Source organism: Oncorhynchus clarkii, chromosome 12, assembly GCF_045791955.1.
Source record: "Oncorhynchus clarkii lewisi isolate Uvic-CL-2024 chromosome 12, UVic_Ocla_1.0, whole genome shotgun sequence".
NCBI lineage: Eukaryota > Metazoa > Chordata > Actinopteri > Salmoniformes > Salmonidae > Oncorhynchus > Oncorhynchus clarkii.
In genome coordinates this window covers 46,110,012-46,129,245 of record NC_092158.1, presented here as the reverse complement: position 1 = coordinate 46,129,245, position 19,234 = coordinate 46,110,012, and the positions used below count along the sequence as shown (strand labels likewise).

The 19,234-nt window shown below is 43.6% G+C and overlaps 1 protein-coding gene across 2 annotated transcripts in view; it reads left to right on the top strand.

The window, feature by feature from the left end:
- The window catches only part of LOC139423237 (cullin-5-like), a 42,664-nt gene continuing 23,430 nt past the window's right edge, over positions 1-19,234 (top strand). Inside the window, exons 1-14 of one of the 2 annotated variants that reach the window (XM_071175035.1) lie at positions 1-69; positions 1,216-1,325; positions 1,772-1,871; positions 2,159-2,335; positions 2,817-2,958; positions 3,393-3,538; positions 4,228-4,308; positions 8,289-8,382; positions 9,013-9,143; positions 9,300-9,407; positions 9,566-9,630; positions 9,904-10,036; positions 13,114-13,245; positions 15,577-15,700. In XM_071175035.1, the coding sequence (XP_071031136.1) occupies positions 28-69; positions 1,216-1,325; positions 1,772-1,871; positions 2,159-2,335; positions 2,817-2,958; positions 3,393-3,538; positions 4,228-4,308; positions 8,289-8,382; positions 9,013-9,143; positions 9,300-9,407; positions 9,566-9,630; positions 9,904-10,036; positions 13,114-13,245; positions 15,577-15,700 (1,585 nt within the window). In that variant the 5' untranslated portion in view covers positions 1-27. Of the gene's footprint in view, positions 70-1,215; positions 1,326-1,771; positions 1,872-2,158; positions 2,336-2,816; positions 2,959-3,392; positions 3,539-4,227; positions 4,309-8,288; positions 8,431-9,012; positions 9,144-9,299; positions 9,408-9,565; positions 9,631-9,903; positions 10,037-13,113; positions 13,246-15,576; positions 15,701-19,234 lie in introns of both variants that reach the window. The other variant, XM_071175034.1, reaches the window with a different exon arrangement.

Here is a 19,234-nt window from a genome sequence, read left to right as displayed (position 1 = left end):
CGCGAGATTGTTCGAGGGAATAAGTTCATGTTCGTAGTCCTGAACATGGCGACGTCTAATTTACTAAAGGTAGGAAGGAGGCTGCTCAATTCAATACATTTGATTAACGTTACATGAATCATTGTCAGTTGCATAGTTGTGGATATCTTACTCCACGTTGCTAAGCGCACATACCTGAAGATGGCCTTGCAATATAGATGATATGAAGTTGTTTGTCTTGCTAGCAATGAAAGACTGCTGTGTACACCTCTCATTGACGTTCGTTAGCCTGGTGCTAATTAGCTGCACCAGTAGTCCACACATAACTAGATTCGTAACAGTTAGCTAACACTACCATTTAACTTTACATGACTATCGTTTACTAAGGAACTCATTAGTTAACGTATTCACAAATGATCGTATTTTTCATGAAAACACATTAGTTTGCTGCTAGCTAGCTAGACATCTGGCACTGATGGCACAGTAACTAGCTACGTTAACTTAGTGTCTGCTCATTTTTTCCCCCGCTAGCGTTAACTCTACTGTATCAGTCTAGCTAGCGAGCTACAGTACTGTAGTTATGTCTGATAAAACACTGAATCACTGCCTAGATTTGATTTTTCGAGACACTAAAGGTAGGCTAAAGCTACTTGCCAGCAACATCCGATAGCTACCTAGCTACGATAACATTATATCAGGACACACTGGCGCAAAATTGATTCTACATATATTTTTGTGGGGATAGCTTACTGATATGTGATACAATGTAGGCCTATTTGATGAGGACCTATAACTAGTCATGTCTACTACTACATACAACATTCCCTCACATAAGAGCCTACTGTAGACTGGATGCAGTTACACATCCTGGAAAAACAGATGCTAGTAAATCAGGATTGAAGCACCTTTCAGATAGTGGGTTGATAACTGATGGCATGGCTTGTCTAACGGCACATGTTGTTTCTAATGTTAAAGTAGGCCAACTTGCCTAGTGCCTAAACATAAAAGCAACCACTGGGATGTCAATGATATCAATTGTATGTCCTTGATTTCTCACATCCTCCCTTCTCATGTGCTTCTCAAAGCACATTGGAGCAGAACATCTGAGGTTCTTGACATATGATATTCCGTTTTGAGAAGGAGGATCAAGTAAATACAATTGCGGTTCACTCTGGTGTTGTCATAACTGCTAGGCAGCCTATAGCCAGAGGTGACACTTCTACCCTTCTCACCCAGAACAAAGGCTCCCTCCAGTTCGAGGACAAGTGGGATTTGATGCGTCCCATCGTTCTGAAGCTGCTCCGTCAGGAGTCAGTCACCAAGCAGCAGTGGTTTGACCTCTTCTCGTGAGTATGGCCACGCAGTCCATGTTCATGTGCTGTGTCATACAGAAGTTGTATTCATTAGTGCACACCAAGTTTTGCAACTGCTATTGTTAACAAGTGTTTCTTATTTGACAAGTCCAGGCAGTTCGCTTCTGTTTGGTTCCTAGTGAATATGACCCAAGAGCCTGTTGCAAAACGTTCAAAAACAAATGTATGGTGTAGAACAGATTGCTTTACTGACAGATATATTAAGGAATTGTGGTGTCGGCTCTATCCGTTATTTTTCGATCTTCAACATTCGGAATGTTTCGCATCACTTAATAGACTATACCCCAAGAGAAAATCCTGTCATTTTGTTAACTCCAGGCTTTTCCGTTAATGCCTGTCTCAACTGTTAGACTGTCAGATGATTTGAACTACATGTCCCTCTCCTCCAATTCCCTCATCCGATCTCTTGGTTTCCATAGAGACGTCCATGCAGTATGCTTATGGGATGACAAGGGACCGGCCAAGATCCACCAGGCCCTGAAGGCGGACATCTTAGACTTCATCAAGCAAGCACAAGTGGTAGGTAGGCCTGCTTGGTCTTGCTACCATTGAATGGACTGTGCTATTTATTCCCTCGCTGAGTACCACTAGTGCTAGCTAGCTATCAAGCTAGCTGTGACAGTAGGCTACCGAATAACCATGCGGTCTACTAGCCTACCCCTGAGAACCAACATTTTCAATGCTATATAATCCATAACAATGCCCTCAACTGCTCTCACGTGTTGAGTAACCAAGCAGACTGTCTATTACCCCCAGTTTTTCAACGCCATAAAGTCCATAACAGGGCCCTGCGCTCTCCCCCACAGCGGGTGTTGAGTCACCAGGATGACACAGCACTGCTGAAGGCCTACATCGTGGAGTGGAGGAAGTTCTTCACACAGTGCGACATCCTGCCCAAACCCTTCTGCCAGCTGGAGATCACGCTCATGGGCAAGCAGGGCAGCAACAAGAAGTCTAACGTAGAGGACAGCATCGTACGGAAGGTGAGGAAATGGGGAGGAAGAAATGGGATGGGAATGCGAGAGATGATCACGTGCTAACTGGGTAGCAACAAGAAGTTGAGGGAAAAAGATCACATTGCAAACAGGGCAGCAGCAGTATTTGGTTGTATTTGTAATGATATAAGAGAATTTCCAGTTGGCATGAGGAAATGTTGCCGCCTATAGATTCCCTCTTTCCCTGCTCATGTATAATGTACTGTATCTTCTATTACCTTGTAGCTTTGGGGTGGCAAGGGGAGTAGAATGTAGTGAGATTTGGTAACATCCGGAGGATTGTCGGTTCAAATCCCGAGATTGACTTGGACAGAATGTCGTAACAGGAGGGATGCTGTTGTCAAATCATGCCATCGCCTGCAGTTGTACCCTTGAGCAAGGCACTAGATTAATCAAAAAGACAAATGGACATTTTTGAGATATATGGACAAAGTAATGTTCTTCTAAACTTCATTTTATATGCCCTCAGCTCATGCTGGACACGTGGAATGAGTCCATCTTCTCCAACATCAAGAACAGGCTGCAGGACAGCGCCATGAAGCTGGTGCACGCCGAGCGCCTGGGGGAGGCCTTCGACTCTCAGCTGGTCATCGGCGTCAGGGAGTCCTACGGTGAGCAAAACATCACTGTCGTCTTTAGCTGTGAGAGAATGGTGTGTAATGAACGCGAGCCAGATCTTTGGTGTATGTAAACCATACCAATGGATTGATTCACCAAATCCCTGTGCCAAATTGGATTCACCTTCAATGTGAATTTTGGTGTGAAACCCCCAATGACAAATGCAGGCTGTACATGAAAATGTGAGGTACTAACATTTTAGAATTTAGCTATGTAGTAAGAATGACAAAAATGTACTCTTAACCCCACTCCACAAAGATGCCTGTAATTCTCCTGGGTTGTGTTCATAACTCACCAAACGGAAGAGAACCTACTGAAACCGGAAGGGACTGATTGGACTCATCCTTTAAGAAATGCTAATTTGTAAAACGTTGCATGCTAATGAACTTGGACCCTGGGCACCTCCATCCCTGTTTTCCCTCTGCAGTGAACCTGTGCTCAAACCCAGACAATAAGTTGCAGATCTACAGGGATAACTTTGAGAAGGCTTACATGGACTCCACTGAGAGATTCTACAGAACACAGGCCCCCTCCTACCTGCAGCAGAACGGAGTACAGAACTACATGAAATACGTGAGTAGTACTAGGATCCTTTTAACTTTTCCAAAATTCCCAGATGGTTTTCTGGAAACTCTATAGTTAAAGAACTCCTGGACTTCCTGCTTATTCTCTCCCTTTTCCAGGAATTTTCCAACTGGGATTTCTGGAAAACCTGGGAATTTTTGTACATTTACTCTAATTTTGCCACCCTAAAAAGGCCCCTTGATCATACACCACACGTCAAGTTATAAGCAGAATTCCAAATGGACATGCCAAGTCAAAACCCCTCAGATGTTCATGTATATTTGAAACATTTGCATAGGTGTAAGCCATATAGCGCAAATCTCATGCCTATCAGATGGCAAGGTGATGCAATGACCACACTGCTTTAACATATCCGCTTTAATAGATCCTTTCAGGTCTACGTGAGTGGCTAGGGTTTGTTTTGGATTTCAGAGATCAGAGGTCGAAAACAATCGGTATGAGACAAGTACTGTTTCTGCAGTTCCCTTGTGGTTTCTCAGTAGGGTTACAAAATAATATTTGGCATCAGGAGGGAATGAACAGGAAATTCAGCAATCTTCCAACTGTGATTTCTTGAAGAGCTGAGAATTTGGAGAAAGTGACTGGAATTTTGCAACTCTATTTCTCAGCAACTGTCTGTAATCTAGGCTATCCATCTGAGGGGGAACCAACATGTGTATCTCTGTGTGTTCTAACAGGCAGACGCCAAGTTGAGAGAGGAGGAGAAACGGGCGTTGCGCTATTTGGAGACGAGACGTGAATGTAACTCTGTACAAGCAGTGAGTAAACTAAACTCTAAAAATCCAAATAACTTCACAGATCTTCATTGTAAAGGGTTTAAACACTGTTTCCCATGCTTGTTCAATGAACCATAAACAATTAATAAATATGCACCTGTAAAACGGTCGTTAAGAACGTTACAGATGGCAGGCAACTAAGGTCACAGCTATGAAAACTTAGGACAACAAAGAGACCTTTCTACTGACTCTGAAAAACACCAAAAGAAAGATGCCCAGCGTCCCTGCTCATCTGCGTGAACGTGCCTTCAGCATGCTGCAAGGAGCCAGATGTGGCCAAGGCAATAAAGTGAGATGTCCGTACTGTGAGACGCCTAAGACAGCGCTACAGGACGGACAGCTGATCGTCCTCGCAGTGGCAGACCACGTGTAACAACACCTGCACAGGATCGGTACATCACACCTGCGGGACAGGTACAGGATGGCAACAACAGTTGCCCGAGTTACACCAAGAATGCACAATCCCTCCATCAGTGCTCAGACTGTCCACAATTGGCTGAGAGAGGCTGGACTGAGGGCTTGTAGGCCTGTTGTAAGGCAGGTCCTCACCAGACATCACCGGAAACAATGTCGCCTATGGGCACAAACTCACCATCGCTGGACAAGACAGGACTGGCAAAAAGTTCTCTTCACTGACGAGTCTTGATTTTTATCTCACCAGGGGTGATGGTCGGATTCACGTTAATCGTCGAAGGAATGGGCGTTACACCGAGACCTGTACTCTGGAACGGGATTGATTTGGAGGCGGACAGTCCGTCATGGTCTGGGGCGGTGTGTCACAGCATCATCGGGCTGAGCTTGTTATCATTGCAGGCAATCTCAACGCTGTGTGGTACAGGGAAGACCTCCTCCTCCCTCATGTGGTACCCTTCCTGCAGGCTCATCCTGACATGACCTTCCAGCATGACAATGCCACCCACCATACTGCTCGTTCTGTGTGTGATTTCCTGCAAGATAGGAATGTCAGTGTTCTGCCATGGCCTGGGACGAGCCCAGATCTCAATCCCATTGAGCACGTCTGGGACCTGTTGGATTGGAGGGCTAGGGCCATTCCCCCCCCCCCCCCCAGGTGCCTTGGGGGAAGAGTGGGGTAACATCTCACAGCAAGAACTGGCAAATCTGGTGCAGTCCATGAGGAGGAGATGCACTATAGAACTTAATGCAGGTGGTGGCCACACCAGATACTAACTGTTACTTTTGATTTTGACCCACCCTTTGTTCATGGACACGTTATTCCATTTCTGTTAGTCACATGTCTGTGGAGCATGTTCAGTTTGTCTCAGTTGTTGAACCTTGTTATGTTCATAAAATATTTACGTTAAGTTTGCTTAAAAGAAACACAGATGACAGTTCGAGGACGTTTCTTTTTTTGCTGAGTTTAGGTCCTGGGTTGTAGGAAGGTTGGCCCCAGCAACTTACTGGGCCGTAAACACTACCCTCTGTAGTGCCTAACAGTCAGATGCCGAGGAGTTGCCATACCATGCGGTGATGCAACTGGTCAGGATGCTCGATGGTGCAGCTGTAGAACGTTTTGGGAATCTGGGGACCCATGCCAAATCTTTTCAGTCTGCTGAGGGGGAAAGGTGTTGGTGTGTTCATACCATGATAGCTCGTTGGTTATGTGGACATCAAGGGACTTGAAGCTCTCGACCTGCTCCACTAGAGCCCTGTCGATGTTAATGGGGGCCTGTTCGGCCTGCCTTTTCCTCTAGTCCATGATCAGCCCCTTTGTCTTGCTCACATTGAGGTAGAGGTTATTGTGCTGGCACCACACTGGTAGGTCTCTGACCTCCCTATAGGCTGTCTCATCGTTCTCACTGATCAGGCCTACCACTGTGTCGTCAGCAAACTTAATGATGGCGTTGGAGTCGTGTTTGGTTACGGAGTCGTGGGTTAACAGGGTGTGCAGGAGGGGACTAATCACGCACCCCTGAGGGGCCCCAGTGTTGAGGATCAGCGTGGCAGATGTGTTGTTGCCTACCCTCTCCACCTGGGGGGCGGCCCGTCAGGATGTCCAGGACCAGTTGCAGAGGCAAGGGTTTATTCCCTTAGTGATGAGCTTTGTGGGCATTATTGTGTTGTAGTCAGTGAACAGCATTCTCACATACGTGTTTATTTTGTCCAGGTTGGAAAGGACAGTGTGGAGTGCGACTGAATCATCTGTTGGGGCGGTATGCGAATTGGAGTTGGTGTAGGGTTTCCGGGATGATGGTGTTGTGAGTCGTAACCACTTCATGGCTACTAACGTGAGTGCTACGGGGCGGAATCATTTAGGCAAGTTAACTTAGTGTTCTTGGGCACAGGGACTATGGTGGTCTTCTTGAAACATGTAGTTATTACGGACTCGGTCAGGGAGAGGTTGTAAATGTCAGTGAAGACTCACTTCACAGAACCGTGCAAACTGGCTCTAACCAGAATAGAAAGAGTGCGAGGCCCCGGTGCACAACTGAGCAAAAGGACAAGTACATTAGTGTCTAGTTTGAGAAACCGATGCCTCACAAGTCCTCAACTGGCAGCTTCATTAAGTGGTACCCGTAAAACACCAGTCTCAAAGTCAATAGTGAAGAGGCGACTCCGGGATGCTGGCCTTCAAGGCAGAGTTCCTCTGTCCTGTGTCTGTTCTTTTGCCCATCTTAATATTTTATTTTTATTGGCCAGTCTGAGATATGGCTTTTTCTTTGCAACTCTGCCTAGAAGGCCAGCATCTCGGAGTCGCCTCTTCACTGTTGACTTTGAGACTGGTGTTTTGCAGGTATTATTTAATGAAGCTGCCAGTTGAGGACTTGTGAGGTGTCTGTTTCTCAAAGTAGACACTCTAATGTACTTGTCCTCTTTCTCAGTTGTGCACCGGGAACTCCCACTCTTTCTATTCTGGTTAGTGCCAGTTTGCGCTGTTCTGTGAAGGTAGTACACAGCGTTGTATGAGATCTTCAGTTTCTTGGCATTTTTTCGCATGGAATAGCCTTCATTTCTCAGAACAAGAATAGAGTGATGGGTGTTAGAAGAACGTTCTGTTTCTGTCATTTTGAGCCTGTAATCGAACCCACATGCTGATGGTCCAGATACTCAACTAGTCTAAAGGACAGTTTTATTGCTTTAATCAGAACAACAGTTTTCAGCTGTGCTAACATAATTGCAAAAGTGTTTTCTAATGATCAATTAGCTCTTTTTAAATGATAAACTTGGATTAGTTAACACAACGTTCCGTTGGGACACAGGAGTGATGGTTGCTGATAATGGGCCCCTGTGCGCCTATATAGATATTCTATAAAATCTGCAGTTTCCAGCTACAATACAACATTAACAAGGTCTACACTGTATTTCTGATCAATTGTATATTTTAATGGACCAGAAATGTGCTTTTCTTTCAATAACAAGGACATTGCTAAGTGACCCCAAACTTTTGAATGATATTGTATATAAGATTTAAAAATGATTTGGCTAAACATTGAATTTGGCCTTACTGCTATTAGCCTGTAGAAACACATTGAATTTAAGATACTTCAAAACATGCTTCCTTTGACTGTCTTCTATATCTGAGAGAGAGCTCAGGGGGAATCACCAGTATACCGTTGATGTGGAAATGTATTTTTCGGCCCGGTACTGGGTTACCGTCAGACGAGCCCCGTGACATTAGAGCGAAATGGAGAACACTGAGTTTGTGAGTGTCGTATTTTTCATATAAGTTTGTAGCCTAAACCGTTTGGACACTACAGACGTTTCCGTTCCGTGAAAAAACATTACCTCCCTGCTATTGATATGATTGAGCCTGGTTCCCCTCTAGGTTTCTTCTCTATGTTTTTCTTGACATTCTCCTTGCTCTTTGGGTTCTAGGCCGGGTTACTGTAAAACCACTTTGACAACTGCTGATATTAAACATAAAAAAAAGGCCTCAAATCAATTAGATTTTGAAATATGTGATGAAGAGATGAACGACCCATGGTTTTTCTATTCCCCCTCAGCTGATGGAGTGTTGCGTGAACGCCCTGGTGACGTCCTTCAAGGAGACCATCTTGGCCGAGTGTCCAGGCATGATCAGGCGAAACGAGACAGAGAGTGAGTACGGCCGGAGCGCTCCCGGCACCAAAGGCTCGGCCAGCTCAGGTTTGCAAACCAGGAAATTACCTCACCGTCCTCCAATTCCTGTTTCAATTTGTCCTCGTCAACCAACCAAACGCTGCCTTTGCCCATTCCATGTGTTATTCAACACGTCATCATCATCATCATCATCATCATCCCCCCCCAAACATCAGTGTCTGACCATAAACCCACCCTGTATTGTGTATGTCCTGATAGTTTTAACCTGGTGTCTACCTACTTATGTGTCACTATTAACCAATGTGTGCCTTTGTGGAGCATCTGTTTGTTTGGTGTATAGCAGTAAGATCTCAAACTAGGCCTTAGACTTTACAGTCAAACTGACAATATTATACCACCACTGTGATGTTTATAACTTTAAGGGCTGGTATACTGTACATAGATGAAGCATAGTCCTGAACTAAAAAGCATGTTGACTGGAGAATCAGTCAACGGAAACCAACCTCTAAATACTGGTTACTCAAATCTGGCCATCAATTGCTGCTGCGTACCCTTTGTTTGATACTATAATCTAGAAGTAGAAAACTAGAGTCTAGCTGCAGTATCTTACCATGAACAGTGTTTGACTAGCTTTCCTCCACCTTATAGAGCTCCATCTCATGTTCTCTTTGATGGACAAGGTGCCTAGTGGCATCGAGCCCATGCTGAAGGACTTAGAGGAACACATCATGTCTGCTGGGCTGGCCGACATGGTGGCCTCCGCTGAGACCATCACCTCGGTGAGTGCTACACATACATAAGCTGCTTACACACACGCGCACAGATTTGTTACACTAACAGAGATATTAAATACATATTACTTTTGTGATGTATTTACTGAAGGGTGACGGGAACAATCGACTAGTCTTTGTATTTTTCTCTGTGTGCGCGCGCAGGACTCTGAGAAGTACGTGGAGCAGCTCCTCACCCTGTTCAACCGCTTCAGTAAGCTGGTTAAAGATGCCTTTCAGGACGACCCTCGCTTCCTCACAGCCCGAGACAAGGTCAGCACAATGTTTTTCCAGCATTGATTCAACATGGCCAATGAATGTAAGTGCAACGTTCAGTCAACGTTTGTCCAACATTGACACAACGTTGTCAATGAATTTATGCGCTGTATTTTCAGTTGTCACTATATGTAACACTTTTTTTCTCTTCTTAGGCTTACAAAGCAGTTGTGAATGACGCTACTATTTTTAAATTGGAACTTCCGCTGAAGCAGAAAGGGTAAGAGTTCTACTGTATGCTTTAATTGCTTCACTGAATTCAAAATTGGTACCGGCATACTGTTGAAGGCTGCTACAGTATTTATTGATGTTGCACTTGATAAAACTGTGGGAGCATTCAACAGGGTGGGGGGGTAGATCTTTCGTGTTTTTCTTGAATACTTCAAACAAACGTTTTTTAAGTTCCACTTCTGAACTGTTAATTGCTTAATTAGTGAATGACTGAACGTGTGAGTTTACGAGTTCTACTTTCTCTGTACTGTCTGTCTGTCAGGGTGGGGCTGAAGACTCAGCCAGAGTCCAAGTGTCCAGAGTTGCTGGCCAACTACTGTGATATGCTGCTGAGGAAAACCCCGCTGAGCAAGAAACTTGCATCTGAGGAGATCGAGGCCAAGCTCAAGGAAGTGGTACGTGTGTATGCGCGTAATGATTTGATGACTCCAGCAAGCTTTCCTTAAGGCTTCGGGCCACACGTGCGTACTCAGATGAAGTCGTATGTGACGTACATTATTGTTTATTGAAGTATATCTCAAGTCAACAATTTCCAGTGTGTTTTTTTTTGTCAGACAATCATCATCTCTTGTCATTCATCCAGCAGCAGATGACTCCCGTTAAAAGCATTGACCCAATCGGTGTGCAAGCAGCCTTGGGCTGAGGACAGCGGGTTGCTTTCACCTTTCCATCGCTCAAGAGTATGTGAGCGAAGCGAGCCCAATTTGACAGGAGCGAGATTCCCAAAGGCTGGAGCGTCCGCCTTCTCACCCGCTCCAATTTCTCTCCCGTTGCGCTCACTTCAGGAGCTCAGGGCATGCCCGGCCCAGCATGCATTTGTAGTCTACTTGTGTGCTGCTAATAGACCCTTGCTTTAGCTACTGTCATGGAGTTTGATAAATATTTTCACAAAGAATAAATAAAACACACAGGTGCTAAATCAACGTGGCTTACAAAGATGAGAACCAAGAGAGGGAGTGTGGTGATGTAGTGTCTGCTGTTATGTGTGAGGCTTGGTTGCCACGGTGCTAAACTGTTAGGTTATTGACTGGATGGCATAGTTCTTCGCAAGATATGGCGGCAGTTACACGCTGGCTACATGAAACAGCTAAAGAATCATTGTGGAGTCTGAAAAGACACTTCTCCCAAAAGTATGTGCTCAGGCTGAAATAACTGTCATTGTAGCAAAGTGTTTATAAACATTTTGTTCTATTATCTATACAATAGGCCATATTCCCACTTTCAATGAGCTTTCCGTTTTGATTAGGTTATTTTGCCTAAAACCTTTGTCTGCCTATATAAAAAAAAAAAACTCTGCCTTTCTGCCCAACCTGGCAAGTGGTCAAAAAGGAGTGTTAGCATCTCCAGTGGTTCTGCAAGTGTGGAGAGGATATTTTCCGCTGCTGGCCGGCTTTCCAGGCACCATCGGGCATGAGCCTGAAGTCCCAGACTGGCCAAACTCTTTCTAAAAATGAGTTCAAAAAATTATTTCAAAGACAGTCATTTTTCATTTCTTATGTGTTTAAATGTGCAATTTATAGACTATAATGATTTTAATACAATGTTTACAGTGCATTCGGGAATTATTCAGACCCCTTTTTTCCGCATGTTATGTTACAGCCTTGTTCTAAAATTTATTAAATAATTGTTTCCCCTCATCAATCTACACAATACCCCATAATGACAAAGCAAAACGTTTTTTTGCCGATGTAAAAAAAATACATGCCTTATTTACATTGGGGCGGCAGCGTAGCCTAGTGGTTAGAGCGTTGGACTAGTAACTGAAAGGTTGCAATATCGAATCCCCGAGCTGACAAGGTACAAATCTGTCTTTCTACCCCTGAACAAGGCAGTTAAACCACTGTTCCTAGGCCGCCATTCAAAATAAGAATTTGCTCTTAACTGACTTGCCTAGTAACATAAAGGTAAAAATAAAAACCTTTGCTATGAGGCATTTGAGCTCCGGTGAAACCCTGTTTCCATTGAGCATCCTTGATGTTTGTACAACTTGATTGGTGTCCATCTGTGGCAAATTGAAATTAATTTATACCTGTCTATGTAAGGTCCCTCAGTTGACAGTTGACAGTTGCATGTCAGAGCCAAAAGCAAGCCATGAGGTCGAAGGAATTGTCCGTAGAGCGCTGAGACAGGATTGTACCAAGGCACGAATCTGGGGAAGGATACCAAAAAATGAAGGTCCCCAAGAACAGTGTCCTCCATCATTCTTAAATGGAAGAAGTTTGAGACCACACACTAGAGCTGGCTGCCCGGCCAAACTGAGCAATTGGGGAAGAAGGGCCTTGGTCAGGGAGGTGACCAAGAACCCGATGGTCACTCGGACAGAGCTCCTCCGTGGAGATGGTAGAACCTTCCAGAAGGATAACCATCTCTGCAGCACTCCACCAATCAGGCCTTTATGGTAGTGTGGCCAGACGGAAGCCACTCCTCAGTAAAAGGCACATAACCGCCCGCTTGGACTTTGCCTAAAGGCACCTATAGACTCTGACCATGAGAAACAAGATTCTCTGGTCTGATGTGTAAATGTGGTATTTGAGTTTCTTTTAAAATGATTTAGCGACCATTTCTAAAACGTTTTGCTGTGTCATTTATGGGGTATTGTGTGTAGATTGAGGTGGAAATAATGAATAACGTAACAGTGGAAAAAGTGAAGGGGTCTGAATATGTTCCTAATTAACTCTAAATGCTGCACGCTTTATGTCCCTACCAGACAATTGTGTCGCACTCGCAAAAGCTTCACAATGCATTTCTTTGTAGGCTATAGCCTGGAAATAATTGAAATAATGTAGCTGTAATTGTTCCTCCTTAGGCTCCCTGTCTGGCTCCTGACCTATTTAGTGTTTATGATGTTTAATACGACACATTTGAAACTGTTCGCTTCTTACATCGATGTTTATTCAAATACTTTTCATTCGAATCCATGTTTCATTTCAAAACATTTGGGAGGTCCAGGTAGTCACAAAAATAGATGGGTGTTTGTTAATGTGATTTTAATGGAAGAAGCAAATTTGGAGCGGCCCCCCCCCCCCACCCCGTTCGTCTTTAAGTTTAGTGTGGTCGTTGCTTTATACTCTGTTTTTCTCACTTTGTTTTAGCAGGTACTGAGGGATGCAAACACTTGTTTCTTCTTTGGACGGGACAATCTTAGCTGGGTCATGTTCATTAGACACCAAATAAGGGAAAACAAACAAACCGGGAGAGACTACCTGAACTTGTCCAATAAACTCTGGTTTTAGTTTTTCATTGCAAAACATTTTGTGCTACTGTATGCACTAATGAATGTGGTCCTTTGTAGCTCAGTTGGTAGAACATGGTGCTTGTAATGCCAGGGTAGTGGGTTCAATTCCCGGGACCATCCATATGTGAAATGTGTGCATGCATGACTAAGTCGCTTTGGATTAAAGCGTCTGTTTAATGTCATATATTATTATAATATGACCCTGATTGCACGGTGGTGTTCTGTGTTCTCCTGCAGTTGCTGGTGTTGAAGTACGTGCAGAACAAAGACGTGTTCATGCGCTACCACAAAGCCCATCTGACCCGACGCCTTATCCTGGACATCTCCGCTGACAGCGAAATCGAGGAGAACATGGTGGAGTGGCTCCGGGTACGACCTGTGGGTGGGTGTAGGGCTGTTACGGTGACCATATTACCGGCGGTCACCAGTCATGACCGTAGTCAAATTCCATGTGACCGTTTAGTCATTGTAACTAGGCTGCTCTGATGGTCATTATTAGCCTACCTCACTTGCTAATTGCCAGTCGCTAATGGCCTGGTACTCGGCACACTATTGTCCCTCTAATCACTGATATCAATGCAAATGCTTAATGAGAGCTCATGTTGCGCAACATTTCTATAGGCTGTGCAATTGCGTGACAACAGAATTGATGGCCTCTTAAAGAGTGTTCCATCAGCTTTCTAAACATTCCTAATATTAAGCACATTGCTTCACTTTACAACAGGAGTATAGCCTACCTGGCTAGCATGAAAATGAACCACTGGAAAAGTGTCTTCCATTCGCTATTTTAAGTGCAGAAATGACATGTATTTTTTTTTTCTCCAATGCCCCTGTTCTGATAAATCAAACTAATTTCACACATTTAGTGTATATATAAAGACCAGATTTAAGTTAAGAATAGTCTGCTGGGTGACAATATTATCACTTGTGAATGATGCCCAGCATGTGCACTAAGGCAAGAAACTGCGCATTCCTGTTCCTAAAATATAGTCGCACAAGTCATGTGGCCTAGCCCATAGGACTATATGGTTTGTATCAACTAAAGTGGCCAAATAACTGCAAACGTAGCCTATAGGCCTAGGACCCCTGGAACACGGTTAGAGAGCCCAGAGCCTAGTGAAACGTCTTCTTATAAACCCAGTCATTGCGCAATTATGTGTGAAAAGAGCTTTGACTGACCACTATTTAAAATAGGATACCAACTTTCTCATGCTGCTATATTTATTGCTCAATTCTTAAAATGAAACGCATGAATCTTCTTTACAACCGGTGTAGCCTAACTGGTGGCGCGTAAGTTTCAAGTTTGGGGAAGATAATTTTCACCATAAATGAACCTTTACAATAAAGCATCACATGCATAATCTTTGCCGATTTTTATGTAAGATGGCCTACTATTCATAAGGTGATGAGTAGATTGGATAGTTATAATTTGGGCTGATAATATAACTACACTGTTCTCAAACTGTTCAATGCCTGGCTGAGCACGCATTACATAGAGTTAGGCCTAGGCTTTATCAGACACGTGTATTTCTTTCCATAGGAAAAAAATGGGCCTTTTTTCTAAACGCATTTCATGCAGTTTTACTACACTTTAGCAGATTTTGTTTTATTTAATAGGACAAATTTAAAGGGTAGGCTACTCTACCGACTAACAAAAAGCTCAATAAAAACAACTTTGTCCATATAATAGGCCTACGAGAAGGGGAGACACAAATAGAATATGACCTCCATCCAAACTGGAGGTGGAAATGATTGTCCAAAAACAAACTTAAGTAGCACTGACTCAACAAAGATGGATAAACCATTTGTTTTCCAAACTGTTTTCCTACAATTTGTATTTTTGAAATATTGCGATATGCCTGGCTTGGCCTCTACTTTTCGGACAGTCGCAACTCGACAATAGTCTGCTCAAATTGCCTTTCCTTCCGACCTATAGCCAAAACAATTAATAAAAAATAAGCTAAATACTCTGACCAAATCATGCTTTAGTAGTGACTTCAAATATATATATTTTTAATTTATTCCGTGTGTATACAAGCGAAGGCTAATTAGGCAATATAATTAGGGAAAGCTTCCCCTAGCCTTATGGTCGCACCGCCTATGCTTGCGTATTAAAAACGTTACTGCGTTCGCTATTTGAGTGCAGGCTACTGATTACATCTTTTTTGTGGGCCACTAATCAACTAATTCCACACATTTGTGCACCCTGCACAGGAAACCAAGTAGAGTTCATGCCTTTCATGCAACTTTTTTCAAATCATCATTAGTCCCATCATGCCGCCTTAGGCTATATAGTCTGCTCTTTAACACATTCTAACGTTTTGAAGTTACATAAATAACTCTAAATTAAGCATATAGGAGGACCTGTTTCTTTGTTAACCGCTCAACACTGAATAGCATGTGCGCACTCCCTCACAAATTTTGGGGAGAAAATGTCCTATTTTATTCAGCAATGTTCAATTGTATTCTTCATACTATAATGCCACGGAATTCTAAGCAAATCTTGTCTGCTAAATGAGTGTAGCGCACATCCATATGGCAAAGCCTACCACAGCCCTAGATGGGTACTTGCATGTGTGCCGGTGTCTTATGAGAAGGGAGATACTGTGTGTTTGCACATGCTGCCTATTTGTGCATTTGTTCCACCTCAGGTACTTAAAATTATACCACGTCGCCAATGTCCCCTACCCTTGATTGCAGGAGGTAGGTATGCCCGCTGACTACGTGAATAAGCTGGCTCGGATGTTCCAGGACATCAAGGTGTCCGAGGACCTCAACCAGAACTTCAAAGAGTGTCACAAACACAACAAGCTGGCCCTATCAGGTAAACCAGGTAGCTGTATGTAACTAATATAAGCTCTATAATTATTATGCCATTTAGCAAATGCTTTTTATCCAAACCGACTTATAACAGTGAGTGCATACATCAGGGTTCCCCAATTGGTGCCCCGTGTACCGATTTTTGGCCCGCGGGTGGTTTAATTGGCCCCCCCCAAGTTTTCTGAGAAAAAATGTAAGCAAGGTTTAAAATCATTGTTTGGGTCAAGTATTAAATCTGTTTGGGGTTCTTGCGGTCAAATGATTTGTAATTATGTTCTGGCCCCCAACCATGTGCTCAAGAAAAAAATTGTCCCGCGGCTGAATTTAGTTGATGATCCCTGGTATACGTTTTCATATTGCAGACCTGCCAACCTGCACACATGTTGCATACCATGCACGCAATTTGAGGTCAAAGTAAGCTGGTACGAAAACTACCCTTTAAAATACTCAAATAGGTTTCTATTTGGCACATTGTGTTTGACTCAACCGTCTGAATTTGGAGCTGAACCAATCAGACAACTTAGGAGAAGAGACAATCCTTAGCTCTCCACTCCGGCCCTCGTACTATTTTCATCAAGCTGCATGGCAGGAGCTTATTTATTACGGAAACCGTTTACCGTAATGAACGGAAGCAAACCAAGTAAAAGAAGGGTTTCTCTTGGTCAAATTCAGGTAGGTTCCTCCCCATTCCGTTTGCTAACATTTTTAGAAGATTTTTGCAACCCTTCGTCCGCTGATACCACTGATGTTAGGGGGAAAAGGGTAGGGAAAATGAACTGTTTGCCAAATACATTTTCTAAAATTGTACAGTGCCTCCAGAAAGTATTCACACCCCTTGACTTTTCCACATTTTGTTGTTGCAGCCTGAATTTAAAATGGATTCAATTTAGTGTTTTTGTCACTGTCCTACACCCACTACCCCCATAATGTCAAAATGGAATTATGTTTTTAGAAACTTTTACAAATGTAATGAAAAAGTGGGAATGTCATGTCAGTAAGTATTCAACCTCTTTTGTTATGGCAAGCCCACAGATTCAACCACAAAGACAAGGGAGATTTTCCAATACCTTGCAAAGAAGGGCACCATTTGGTAGATGGGTTAAAAAATCAGACATTGAATATTCCTTTGAGCATGGAGAAGTTATTAATTACACTTTGGATGGCGTATCAATACATTGTCACTAGAATGATACAGGCGTCCTTCCTAACTCCGTTGCCAGAGAGGAAGGAAACTGCTCAGGGATTTCACCATGAGGCAAATGGGGAGCTAAAAAAAAATAAAACATTTCAACCAGTTAGTGTTAAATGGCTGTGATGGGGAAAAAACGGACACTAGATCGACATTGTAGTTACTCCACAATACTAACCTAATTGATAGAGCGAAAAGAAAGCTTGTACAGAATAAAAATATATGTTTTAAATGTATCCTGTTTGCAACAAGGATTAAAGTAATACTGCAAAAAATGGGAATACAAACTGCTGTGTTTGGGGCAAATACAACACATTACGGAGTACCACTCCATATTTTCAAGCATAGTGGTGGCTGCATCATGTTATGGGTAGGATTTTAATTGTTAAGGATGGGAGTTTTTCAGGGTCAGCAATAAACGGAATGGAGCTAAGTACAGGCAAAATCCTAGAGGAAAGCCTGGTTCAGTTCTTGTTCCATGTGACACTGGGAGATTAATTCACGTTTCAGCAAGGCAATCATCTAAAACGCAAGAAGACGGTGAATGTTCCTGAGTGGCCGAGTTAGTTTTGACTTAAATCTATGGCTACAAAATAACAATGGGCAAATGTTGCACAATCCAGATGTGGAAAGCTCTTAGAAAGCTTTTGCCCAGAAAGACTCACAGCTGTATTCGCTGCCTAAGGTTATTTCTAACAGGGTCTTCAAAGTGGCACTGCATCGCAGTGCTTGAGGCATCACTACAGCCCCGGGTTCGATCCCAGGCTGTTTTCACTGGGAGACCCATGAAGCGGTGTACAATTGGTCCAGCGTCATCAGTGGGTTTGGCCGGCCGGGATTTCCTTGTCCCATCGCGCTCTAGCAACTTTGTGGCTGGGCTCCTGCAAGTTGACTTTGAACGGCAGTTGGAAGGCGTTTCCTCCGACACATTGGTGTGGCTGGCTTTGGGTTAAGCAAGCAGTGTGTCAAGAAGCAGTGCAGCTTGGCAGGGTCGTGTTTTGGCTTTCAACTTTTGCGTGTGACTAACGTGTTGATTACTTATTTAATCAAGAAACAGTATAGTGTTACATTTGCATTACTTAAAAAAAAAATAATAATAATTTTTACAAATATTAGACAACTTTGACATTTAGTATTTTGTGTAGGTGGTTGACAGAATGAAATCTATTTGAATGCCACTTTAACACAAAGTATTTTGATGTTTGTGCCTTTTTTAGCTAAGGCGTCATTGCGACTAAGGTAGTTAGCTACAACATTTTAGTAAACTAAGCGACAACGCTTTGCCTGCACATGCTTTCATTGCCGCAACAGTAGTAGGTGCAAGCACATTGACGAGCAAGGGAACGTGTGGTGTTGCGGTAGTTCAGTTCGTCACTGTGTGGATGGAAGCAGAGTTGTTCTGCTAATACCTTCCTTCACAGAAAGTTATGTTACACTGTTAAAGATTAGTAGGCCTATGTTAATTTAATCAATTGATCTGTCCTCTTGATATAGAGTGCATTCGGAAAGTATTCAGACTCCTTTTTCCACAAGTATTCAGTACTTTGTTCGAATCACCTTTGGCAGCAATTACAGCCTAGAATCTTGGGTATGACGCTACAAGCTTGGCACACCTGTATTTGGGGACTTTTTCCCGTTCTTCTCTGCAGATCCTCTCAAGCTCTGTCCGGTTGGATGGGGAGCGTCGCTGCACAGCTATTTACAGGTCTCTCCAGAGATGTTCAAGTCCGGGCTCTGGAAGGGCCACTCGAGGACATTCAAAGACTTGTCCTGAAGCTACTCCTGTGTTGTGTTGGCTGTGTGCTTAGGGTCGTTGTCCTGTAGGAAAGTGAACCGTCGCCCCAGACTGATAACCTGCTCCAGAGTACTCAGGACTTCATCAAGGATCACTGTGGGCTTTGCTCTGTTCATCTTTCCCTCGATCCTGACTAGTCTCCCAGTCCCTGCCACTGAAAAACATCCCCACAGCATTATGCTGCCGTCGCCATGCTTCACCATAGGGATGGTTTCAGGTTACCTGCCAAGCGTCACGTCTGCATTCAGGCCAAAGAGTTCAGTCTTGGTTTCATCAGACCAGAAGATCTTGTTTCTCTTGGTCTGAGTCTATAAGTGCCTTTTGGCAAACTCCAAGTGGGCTGTTGTGCTTTTTACTGAAGAATGCCTTCCATCTGGCCACTCGACCATAAAGGCCTGATTTGGTGGAGTGCTGCATCGATGGTCGTCCTTATGGTATGTTCTCCCATCTCCACAGAGGAGCTCTGTCAGTAACCATCAGGTTCTTGGTCACCTCCCTGACCAAGGCCCTTCTCCCCCGATTGCTCAGTTTGGCCGTGGCGGCCAGCTCTTGAA